At 42.2% G+C, this 12,552-nt stretch overlaps 1 protein-coding gene across 3 annotated transcripts in view; it reads right to left on the bottom strand.

Annotated features, from left to right (window-relative positions):
* Window positions 1–12,552, bottom strand: part of appa (amyloid beta (A4) precursor protein a) — a 152,794-nt gene that overhangs the window by 94,150 nt on the left and 46,092 nt on the right. For all 3 annotated transcript variants that reach the window (XM_067993352.1, XM_067993353.1, XM_067993351.1), the window contains exon 2: window positions 4,816–4,986. In XM_067993352.1, coding sequence (XP_067849453.1) covers window positions 4,816–4,986 — 171 coding nt within the window. The remainder of the gene's footprint in view (window positions 1–4,815; window positions 4,987–12,552) is intronic.

Here is a 12,552-nt window from a genome sequence, read left to right as displayed (position 1 = left end):
CAGGGTAAATGTTAAAATGCTAATCACAGCATTTGGCTTGTAACGCTATGGAGTTCCTGAGTGCAGTTTATTCTGCTCAGTGCTATAAAGCACAATTATATTTCAATTATAAACTGGCTACAGTACATTAAGTTCTTCAAAACAAAAATATGTTTGGGGCGGCTGTGGCCACCAGAAAGAGATGGAAAATAGAAGGAAGTGAATCCATAAATCAAAACAGGAGAGTCAGATTAGTATAACCAATTATAAGTAGACCAATAAATTTTTACTTTTACAATACCATAAGTAGTTTTGGGACAACTGGATAATGGTGACAAAAATTACATTTTATGGCTACCAGGAGAGCTGACAAAGTCTTAAAAACATTATTCCCCTGACATCCCCTCACAAAAATAGCTTCAGATGGTTAAAAATCAGCATTGGTTTTGACACAGCATAATAAGTCAGTGGTTTTCAAACCAGGCTTTACAAATCCTTGGGGCACCACAAGGAGTTCTTGGGGTCCACAAAGTCATAATCTGAAATCTGCATTTCTGTCACCACACTTATAATTCTGACTGATCAACAATTTGCCCAAGTGCTGAAAAGTAACTGGAAGGGGCTATGCTATGATCACACAAGCAAAACGGCTAGTTATTAAAAATCAGGAGAGGACGTCAGGTCACCAAGCAATTAACATTGCAGTGCGTTGTTTTAGTTTCAGTCATTGTTCAATAGCAGCAGTGTACCCTGTCAAACAAGGAAGCATTGAAAGTCTTGATGCCCTTTGCTTCTATCTACCTATAAGAACATAAGAAATAGGAGCAGGAGTAGGCCAATCGGCCCCTCAAGCCTGCTCCGCCATTCAATAAGATCATGGCTGATCTGATCCTAACCTCAAATCTAAATTCATGTCCAATTTCCTGCCTGCTCCCCGTAACCCCTAATTCCCTTTACTTCTAGGAAACTGTCTATTTCTGTTTTAAATTTATTTAAATTTACCTGCGTGAGATGCCATTCTGCATTGGTATGCTTGAAATCAAATGCCATACTTGATGTTGCAAGATCAAGGATGAGTTTGCATCCCCATGCCAGTAACTGTCATGGATCAACGCTCCTTAGAGTAAAGCAAGTATATCCTTATCATTGATTTAGCATGCTAGAGAGTTGAATGTACTTTGAACTGAAGAGAGAAGCTTTCAAAAATTCCGCGTTTCTTAATCACTACATTTCTCGAACCAGCACTAGTAAAAGATTTCTTTGGGAAAACCATATATTTGGGAAGCTTCAGCTCAAGAGGACCATGAGCAGCTGTCATTTTTTGCATTAAAACTTTTACACCACTGTCATGAGTTAATAATGAACTGATCAGCTAGTTAAATCAATAAGCTAACCAATCTGAAATGTAAGGCAACATCTTAATCAGGATCACTCCTAGAATCAAACAGTAACTCCCTGTCCACACATTTTCTCTCCACATGAGCCATCCTTACCACAGTAGAGTTGAAATGAAAGGTGCATCAGCAAATAGAGAATTAAATCATTGTAATTCAACTGGTTGACAGAGTAGGCAAAATCCTGGATGCATATATCCAGCACAGCTGTCACAGCATAATACTCATCGCTAACTACTGAAACATTAATTTTGACTGTTAGTTGATGTTACTGTGATTTAACAATAGTTCTTATCCACTACTTCATAAAACACAGTGACATTCACTACGACTATACTAAGTGGCTAACAATGTTTACAATTAGAAAACTCTAGTTATTGAAAGAAATACCAAGGAGCAGCAGCGTAATCTATTGATTAACTGCCTTGATTAGAAAAACGTTCTTCCGCATAAAGTATATTCTGAACAAAGATGACACTTTCATAGAATTAAAAATTTTTGCAAGTTTAAATGTTCCTTAGAGAATTTTGCATTTAAAGTGTAATTAATGTAGAGTACTTAACCTGTTGAATACACATCAACAATCGAACTATCCAAATACAAGACAGAAAGTTGGTCAAGGCCCAGACTGCCTAGCATTGCAGTAAATGGCACATCTCAAACCAGTGTCCACAGTGAAACAAAAAAAGCACATAACATGCCTGTATTTTAGAGTGGCTCTAAGAAAGCCACACATCAATGATAATCATTTGGTATCAACTTTGTACCATGACCTGGTGCGATCCTGACCTACACAGACGGAAAAAAAAAATCACCCAACGTTTCTGCACTCAATTATCATCAGCGACCCTGTTGGAAAAAACGTGTGTCGATGTAGGGTGAAAACAGTGAGTGGTGCTGTGATGCCCACTGTGGCCAAATACCCCAATGGCATTTCCTGTTATGGCCCATACTTGAAGTACCATTTGAGTGAGGTCAGAGGGCTATCTGCACTCATGGAACCATAACTCATCAACAGTCAGAGCCTTCAAGAGGAACGGAGAGAAAAAAAAGTTTTCTTGTACTGAAGTCCATTTCTCTTTACAATATTGACTAGTTTAGAACCTTTTCTTTCTGTATCCTCCAACAATTTGGCTAAATTGTTTACACCTACTGGCAGGTTAACAGATTGGCATATCCAATTAGAGAGCAGGCATAATGTATTCTTTCAAAAGTACAGCATTAACACTCCATTAGAAACATTAAAGAGTTTTCAGAAAAGGGAAATGCAAAACATTACTCATCACTGTGAAAGAGATGATTTTGCATATTTTAAAAAAAACAGACCAACAGATTTTCATGACCACAAGCATGGAATTGGTTCAGGGATGATAATGGGGTTACAGCACTTGAAGCAAATTTCTAAATTCAAATTAAACTTCAGATGTTTCTTCCATTTTAAAAGCCTGTGCTGTTGATTTTGTACTGAATGTAAGGTAGGCATAGCCTGGAATCACCTACCCACCCATCTGGCTGCCACTCGGTCTTTTCTCTCTGTGTCCCCTAACATACTGTGACTCTAAGGTCCCTATTGAAAGAAATCACAGTCAGTGTCTTATCACTGTGGTGCAGAATGCTGGTGTACCAATTATAAAAATTCAGAGTTAGTCATTTTATTTTGAAAGTTCACTGAACAAGTCACAGTAATGTTCCAGTATCAAGGCTATTTTGGTTAGATCCTAGCACAGGACTGAGAAAATACTTTCATGACACCGTTAAGTGTTTATATGCTTCCCCTCCGAAGTCTAAGATCTCAAACATGTGCAGTGTCTAGGAACAGATGGAGACAGCACTTTAACTGCAATGGAATATCAAGTCAAATGAGATCTCATCATGGATCAATATTAAAGGATTTGTGCTGCTAAGTATTTTAATCCGGATGCTCGGTAGTAATACCCAAAAGCTACAGTACCCTTTTGATGGTCAGAGCTGTCTTCTCAGAAAACAAAATATGTAATAGATCGTTCTCTGAGCATGATGTGTTTCACCTAAACCAGACTTGTAACAGTGTCCTTGCAGGGAGGATTAATGGGGCAGTGGACAGGTTCAAAGTTAGCAAGGCAGGAGGATCAGTAAACAAAACAGACTATAAAGAAAGGCAATTAACAATAGCAGAAAAATCCATTAAGAAAATGAATATTTGAAGGATAGGTTGAATGGGTTTTATGCAAATATAAGAAGCACCAAGAATAATGTACTGTAATTGAGGTACATGCAGCTACCGAGAATATTGATATGATTGGAATCTCCAAAACATGGCTGACAGCAGAGGATGGCCAAGAGCCAGAGTGGAGCGGGTATAAAATGTCGACAAAGATAGCCTTGCAAGGAAGTGGAGGATTGATGAGGAATAAGATAGCACCTATAATAAAGGGTAAATATATCCGCATAATGGGACATGATTGAAACAATATGGATAGAACTAGGTAATAAAGGTGGCAGATTGTTAATTAGTAACTGCTATAAATCACCAGCACAAAGTGAGCAGACAGACGAGGAGTTGTTTGGTCAGGTCAAGACGGCTGTGGGAAATCATAATGTACTGATCAAGGAGATTTGAGCATCCCACATGTTAAGCAGGCAGATGAGGCTGAACCTTAAGGGAGGAGTAGAATAAAAAAAAATACGCTGAGGCAGTCAGGGATTGTTTCCTCACACAACAGGGGGTAGGCAACAACACCATCCAGGACAAAGTAGTCTGCTTGATTGGCACTCCATCCACCACCTTAAACATCCACCTCCTCTATCACTGGTGCACCATGGCTACGGTATGTACTATCTATAAGGTGCATTGCAGCATCATGCCATGGCTTCTTAGACAGCACCTCCCAACCCACAACCTGTAACACCTAGAAGGCCAAGGGCAGCAGGCGCATGGGAACACCATCACCTACAAGTTCCCCTCCAAGGAAAACACCATCCTGACTTGGATATATAATGGCTGTTCCTTCATCGTTGCTGGGTCAAAATCCTACCCATTAGCAATGTGGGAGCACCTTTGCCACATGGACTGAGGCGGTTCGAGAAGGAGGCCCACCACCACCTTTTCAAGGGAAACTAGGGACGGGCAATAAAATGCAAGCCTTGCCAGCGACACCCATGTTCCCAGAATGAATAAAAAGACTATATAAAATTTCTTTCCTCCATTTCTGTATAACTGGTATAAAATACGAACTCAGCCCAAATACCATAAACGTTTACCAAAATAATAAATTATTTTGCTAATGTACCATTTCACTACTTCCCCAGCTCATCCCATCTTCACAATAAATGTCATCTCCTGATTAGCTAGGTGAGTCAGCAACAATCAGGAATGTCTATGCCAAGTGTACATATCTGGATACATCTTATGATGTGCAACCGAGGGAAAAGAACAGCTCCCATTTGCCAACTGTACACCTACCTCTTGACAGTACTGCAGGATTCCTTCTTTAGTTCCAAAGCAGCTGTTTGTTCCAGAAGGATCAGACACCCACTTGCCGGTCTGTATATTCATGTGCATGTTCAGTTTGCCGCAGAACATGGCGATTTGGGGTTCTGCTGCCAACAATCCAGTACCTCCGTCGGTTGGCACCTGGTAAACAGAATGATCTCAATTACTAACAAAGCATTAAATAAAGTGTTGAGGATCAAAGGGTCTTTCTAAGTGAAAAGAAACAACATGTTTTTTATTTAAATCATCAAATTTGACTTCCAGGTCCTATTTAAAAACTTTTATAAAGGAATATTAAAAAGCAAATATGCAACTGGTCAATAACAGTGGTGACATGACTGCCATTTTAGAAACCCTTGAAGTTTTGGTGCAACATTACAACCTAATTTAATTACAAAGGCATTTAGACAATTGCTGGAAAATGGCGAGTGCCCCAGTGACTCAGTTAAAGAAAATGTTAGGCCGAGTTTCTGGCACGTAGCTCCCTTAACACCCAAAAATGCTGACTGAATTTGAGATAGTGGGTTATTTAAAAAAACGTACATTCATTTTGCTGTCCTAAAGAATTAATTGAAGGGCTTATTATGCGCATGGTGACACTACATCCCAATGAACAGGCTATAGCCAAGTTCCTACCAACTGTACAAGGTATCTTGGTTGAAGTGCCTGCATCTTGTATCTTATTTCAAAGAGCGTTTATTTTAAAATGAGGACGGCAATAGATAAACAATAAATCTCTATCCCAAATTGCATGTTTCATAAAATCAGAACATATTGCTGCAGGAGTTCCTCAGGGCAGCGTCCTAGGCCCAACCATCTTAAGCTGCTTCATCAATGACCTTCCCTCCATCATAAGGACAGAAATGGGGATATTCGCTGATGATTGCACAGTGTTCAGTTCCATTCGTAACCCCTCAGATAAAGATGCAGTCTGTGCCCGCATGCAGCAAGACGTGGACAACATCCAGGCTTGGGCTGATAAGTGCCAGGCAATGACCATCTCCAACAAAAGAGAATCTAACCACCTCCCCTTGACATTCAATGGCATTACCATCGCCGAATCCCCCACCATCAACATCCCGGGGATCACCATTGACCAGAAACTTAACTGGGCCAGCCACATAAATACTGTGGCTACAAGGGCAGGTCAGAGGCTGGGTATTCTGCAGCGAGTAACTCACCTCCTGAATCCACAAAGCCTTTCCACCATCTACAAGGCACAAGTCAGGAGTGTGATGGATGGGTGCGTGCAGCTCCAACAACACTCAAGAAGCTCGACACCATCCAGGACAAAGCAGCCCACTTGATGGGCACCCCATCCACCACCCTAAACATTCACTCCCTTCACCACCGGCGCAATGTGGCTGCAATGTGTACCATCCATAGGATGCACTACAGCAACTCACCAAGGCTTCTTCGACAGCACCGCCCAAGCTCACGACCTCTACCATCTGGAAGGACAAGGGCAGCAGGCATATGGGAACAACACCGCTTGCACGTTTCCCTCCAAGTCACACGCCATCCCGACTTGTAAATATATCGCCGTTCTTTCACTGTCGCTGGGTCAAAATCCTGGAACTCCCTACCTAACAGCATTGTGGGAGCACCTTCACTGCACTGACAGCAGCGGTCCAAGAAGGCGGCTCATCACCACCTTCTCAAGGGCAATTAGGGATGGGCAATAAATGCTGGCCTTGCCAGCGATGCCCACATCCCATGAACTAATAAAAAAAAATAATCCCCCCCTAAATTCTACAGGGATTACATAACTTCAGGTCAACCACATGGGAACAGAGGAGAACAGGGCATTTACCTGGAAACAGTGAGCAAATCCCCTGACAAACTATTCAATCAATGTGTGAAATCAGAATCTGTGACCAGACAACATCTTCAGCTGGATAGTGCATTGTAACAGATGACAAGGGAATATGGCTCTTGAGTAAAATTCTACATTACATCACTTTTCAAAACATAGGGTGCTAAATTGGGCCATGAAGCGCTGTTGTTTCAGCGCTACATGGCCTCTCTGGCATCCAAATGACGTTTCCAGCCATTTTAGTATAGCAGTTAGCGCATGCGCAAATATCGAACGCCGGAAGCATGTAAAGTAAGGAGAAAATGGATACAATCAGTGTGCAATGCTGATTTAAAGTGATAGGCACCATTTTGGGACTTAACGCTCAACTCAATTCACAGTCTTAACCACGACCATTTAAACGTGCCTTAGAGTGTCTGGAGGACCCCCATCAGCGCTGCTTAAAGGGACCATACAGGATTCACAGGTTAGTGGCTGGATTATTGCTTCTGGCTGCCGAGACATTTGTAACTGTTTTCAGGTCTCCTATACTTGAATACTAGGACTAGGGGACATAGCCTAACATTTAGAGCCAGGAGGTGCAGGAGTAAAGTTAGGAAATGCTTCTACACACAAAGGGTGGGAGAAGTTTGGAACGCTCTTTTGCAAACGGCAGCTGATGCTCGCTCAATTGTGAATTCTAAATCTGAGATCGATAGATTTCAGTGAACCAAGGGTATTAAGGGATATGGGGCTAAGGTGGGTATATGAAGTTAGGTCACAGATCAACCATGATCTCAATGAATGGTGGAACAGGCTCAAGGGGATAAATGCCACTGCCACTTGCTGCCTCCTGATAAGCGCCACCTTCTCCTGCAAGAAAGTGGGACGTGTGTCTGGGTGATGTGCTTGTCATGGTTGAATAGCTGCCAGTGTGTGGCGCCTGTGAGTTGTGGGTGGGCGGCTTGCAACAGTGGTAACATGTAAGAGGAAGCATCTGATTGGAAGAGTTTGTTCGTATGTGGGTGATTGGGGGGGCGGGGGGGGGTGTAGTGTGTGGAGCAGTAGATGCGGCTAGTGGTGCAGTTGGTAGGAGACGCCACTTAACAGTTGACCTCACTCAACTTGACCACTCGTGTCAAAGCATTGAACTTATTCCTGCACTGCATCCATGTTTATGATGCTGTGTGCCTGGCATTGACTTCGTCCCCCGCTGCCTTTTGGGTATATGTCCGGAGGGCCACTTGTCCACACCCCCCCCCCACCCCCCGACTTCCTGCAGATAGAGATGTCCCTCCTCCTGCACCAAGGTCTCTAGTGCATCAGCAAAGAACCTTGGTGCAAGCACTTGTGCAGGCCTGGTACAAACTCAGAACGGCAGATTGGTGAGGTCTAGCAAGCAGATTGGAGGATGTGGGATTTAGTAGTATACAAACTTAAGTTATGTTAAAATATTGAATAATCAGATTGTAAACGTAGGAGCGGGAGCTGCACCTATGTTTTGCATGTGCGATGTCTGATCTCCGTTCAGACTTTGTGCAGACAGCAGGCTGTTATTTTCAGCAAATAACAGGTTCCAGCTACCTTTAAGAGATTTTTTAAGAGACAGCCTGCCTTTAAGAGACTGGAGATCCCCCTGCTGGTGGAAAGTGCAAATTGCAACAAATCCTCGGGTCAACGCTGATTCGGAACGCCACTTGAAAATAAGTCCTCAGGCCTCACGAAAATCTCATCTTGCCCGCGCAGGGGCCATTGGGCATAGGGTAACAGCGGATCGCGCTACCCCCACCAAATAATAGGCCCTATCCAATTTCCCCTCCCCCAATCCCAGTTTCACAATAACTCCAAGACTTGGCAGCTTCCAGTTGTTTGCCAACGCACAGAAATACCCAAATGTGGTGCATTCTACATCCACACTTTTTTGCCTTGAAGTTTTGGCTGTTCTTCAGCCTAATGATGGCGATTAAAGCTAAAGCTTAATTCCACAAGCACCAAAAGCCCCCCAGAATCACACTACAGTGAGCGTCAGCAGATTATTTGACCGTGGGGAACTTTACAGTCGAGTCCAATCCTGAATTCAGCTGACTTCCATATACACATTTTGCAGTAAAGATTTACGCAGGTAGATAATGGATTTACACTGGCTGTTTTCCACATCACCCCTCCCTAGCCCAAGGACACTGAAGGCAACTCTATTACCATCCTAACTGAGATCAGGTAAGTCAGCACTGATTAGCGCTTGAATCTTGCACTTTCACGGCCTAAATGGCTCAGTAACCCACGATGCCCCAGGAAGCTGTCTAGACTGCTACATGATGGGGTGTTGGGATCAGTGGCAGCTGTAGCCTGACTGGTACAGAAGTACGATGAACTAGAAAGCAATTTCAAAAACCTCAACTAAGTTACTGTATGCTGATTTTCTTTGGATCAAAACTGAAGACAGAAGAAATACTCAAAGAAGGAACTTGCATTTATATAGCGCCTTTCACAACCTCAGGACTTCCCAAAGCACTTTACAGCCAATTAAGTACTTTTTAAAAAAACGTGTAGTCACTGTTGTGATGTAGGCATGTAAATACAAGGCTGTAACCTAATCAATGCAAGATAGCAAGGTGGTACACACCAGTCATCTTGAAGCTCCAGGTTTATATTAACATATTCAACTTCGAGATCTTTCACCTATCTTGGGGACAATTTATTGTTATCGCGACTGTATGGTAAAGCCGTGAAAATGTGTGTCTATGATTCTGCCTTCAGGATCAGGGCCAGATTTTGGTTATATAAATATGGGAAACTGGTCCAGAACATTTCCTCTCTGTGGGTTGCTCTATGAAAGTGCAGCCCAGCGCATAGTGGAGACTAGCTGCCCGGTAAGCGTAAAAGCACACAGATGCTTGCTCTCCCAAAACAGGATACAATCTCAAGCATGAAGATGAAACCACTTTTGGCTTTTGAGCTGGCCTGCAGTGTTGTGTTTCAAAGCTGTGCAAAGTAAGGAAGTGGTGCTCAAAGTTCCATGCCAGCATTTTTATTCAAGTAGCTCTTGTGTTTCATCTTAGCAATAACAGGGATAATGAAATCAGAGGCAAAACTTTGCTCTAGCCCAAGGTGCCACTCTACTTCCTTAAGGTAAGTGAAGAACTGAAGCACAATACAGATGTTCACAGGAGGGCATTAAAGGCATTTGCATCATTACTGCAGATTTATAGAGAAACCATCTGTTCAGCATAAAAACAGCCAGAATTACCAGGATTATGAGATTGAAAGCATTTATTTTTTCAATCATGAATTACGAGCCTACTCTAGTTTATTAAAATTCAAGAGCATAGAATAGAAACACCAGACAGAATTCTACGTTCCTTCCCCCTGCCCAAGACACAGCATTAAAGAAAAAAGGGGAGGAACTAACTAGATTCAATACAAGCAAAAAATAGTGATGGAGAAACTAATGAGATTAAATATAGACAAATCTCCAGGACCGATGGTTTCTATCCCAGGGTGTTAAAAGTAGGTGAGGAAATTGTTCATGCGTTAGTCATGATCTTCCAAAACTCTCGATTCAGGAATTGTCCCTTCGGATTGGAAAACTACCAATGTCCCTCCATTATTTAAGGGCAAGAGAGATAAATGAAGAAATTATAGGCCTATTAGTCTAATGTCAGTTGTGGGGAAGTTACTAGAATCTGTTATTAGGGACAGAGTGACTGAGCACTTGGACATATATGAGCTGATCAGAGAGAGCCATCATAGATTTGTAATGGGTAAGTCATTTCTAACGAACCTAGTTTAACTTTTTGAGGAGATAACTAACGTGGTAGATAAGGGAGTGTCTATGGATGTTATTTATATGTACTTCCAGAAGGCATTCGATAAGGTTCCACATTAAGAGATTGTCAACAAAAATGAGCACGCATGGGTTTGGAGCCAACCTATTGGCTTGGATAGGGACTTGGTTAAGAGCTAGGAGATAGTGAGTAGGGATAATGGGGATGGACTCAAATTGGCAGGATGTGACTAGTGGTGTCCCCAAGGGATATGTACTGGGACCGTAGCTTTTCACTATATTTATAAATGACTTGGATAAATGGATAGAGAGTTGTATATCTAAGTTTGCTGGTGACACTAAGGTAGGTGGCACAGCAAGTCGTGTAGCTGGGAGCAGAAAGTTGCAAAGGGGCAGTGAGTGGACAAAACTATGGCAGACGGAGTTCAATGTGGGAAAGTGTGAGGTCATCCACTTTGGACCTAAGAAAGATAGCTCAGAGTATTTTCTAAATGGCGAGAAGCAGAGATTTGGGAGTCCAAATACAGAAATCCCTAAAAGCTAGTGGACAAATACAAAAAATAATTTAAAAGACTAATGGAATGTTGGCCCTTATCTCAAGAGGGCTGGGATACAACAGGGTGGAAGTTATGTTACAGTTGTACAGAGCTCTGGTTAGAACCCATCTGGAATACTGCATTCAGTTCTGGGCACCACACCTCAGGAAGGATACACTGGCCTTGGAGGGGGTACAGCATAATGATACCTGGGCTAAATTATGAGGACAGGTTGCATAGACTAGGCTTGTATTCCCTTGAATACAGAAGATTAAGGGGTGATCTAACTGAGGTGTTTAAAATGATCAAAGAAGTTGATAGCATAGATAGAGAGAAACGATTTCCTCTGGTAGGGGAGTCTAGAACAAGGAGGCATATTCTTAAAATTAAAGCTAGGCCGTTCAGGATGATGCCAGAAAGCATTTCTTCACACAAAGGGTAGTGAAAAACTGGAACTCTTCCCCAAAAAGTTGTTGAGGCTGAGGGTCAATTGAAAATTTCAAAACTGAGATTAATAGATTTTTGTTAGGCAAGGGTATTAAGGGTTTAAGGAACGAAGCGGGTAGATGGAGTTAATGTACAGATCTGCCATGACCTACTGTATGGTGGAACAGGCTTGAGGAGCTGAATGGCCTACTTCCTACATTCCTATGAACTTGCACATAAGGCACCTTTCACGACCTTAGGTTGGCCCAAAGCGCTTCACAGCCAATGAAGCACTTTTGAAGTGCGGTCACTGTTGTAATGTAGGAAATTAGTAACATGACTTGGCTTCCACTCCCAACAAATATTACATGAATATACCAGAAGATAACCCCTCAGGCTCAAATGGTAGCTCCTCCCTCCAGCTTCTACTACGCAGCTGGCCCAGAAGGATTTCGAAGGACAAGTGAATGTTACAATTTCGATGACTAAAGCTGTTTTAAATTCGGATTCCTGGAGCATGTGTCAGTGTGTCAGGCTATGTTGTCAAATTAATTTTCCATAGCCATGGTGGCAGTTTTACCTGAAGCTTAAAACTAGGCCAACAAGAACTCTGCCTGTGAAGTGTTAAAGATCCAATTCCACCCGTTACAAACTACCTGCAGTCCCCGAGCCTTTGAATGATAAATAAGCTACTTTTATCCTTGCACTTGTTTAGCTCAGATTCCACATCAGTGTTTACACTGCTAAATCAGGCTCCCTCAGAATCATACGCCCAGTGTTTTTTTATGGGTGCACAACTGAATCACCAAATAAGGAAGCTGAATTTGGCACTGTAAGCTACAGGAGCCAGCAGGGTATTAAGGGTTTATGGAACTAAGGTGGGTGAAGTTCTGATTAAAGGTCATCGATCTGAAACGTTAACTCTTGTTTCTCCCTCCACAGATGCTGCCTGGCCTGCTGATTGTTTCCAGCATTATGTTTTTATTACAGTGAAGTAATATATTGGCTGTGAAGCACTTTGTAATGTCCTGAGGATATGAAAGGCACCTATCCAATTTCTTTCTTTCTAAATCCAAGTTCTTTCTTTCTATAGAAGCACTGGTATAAGCTACCAGGATCCTAACTTAAAAAAATATTGCTCTAGTCAGCTTGATACTTCATATCAA

This window comes from Heptranchias perlo, chromosome 11 (genome assembly GCF_035084215.1).
Source record: "Heptranchias perlo isolate sHepPer1 chromosome 11, sHepPer1.hap1, whole genome shotgun sequence".
Classification (NCBI taxonomy): domain Eukaryota; kingdom Metazoa; phylum Chordata; class Chondrichthyes; order Hexanchiformes; family Hexanchidae; genus Heptranchias; species Heptranchias perlo.
This window is presented reverse-complemented; position numbering and strand designations above follow the sequence as displayed.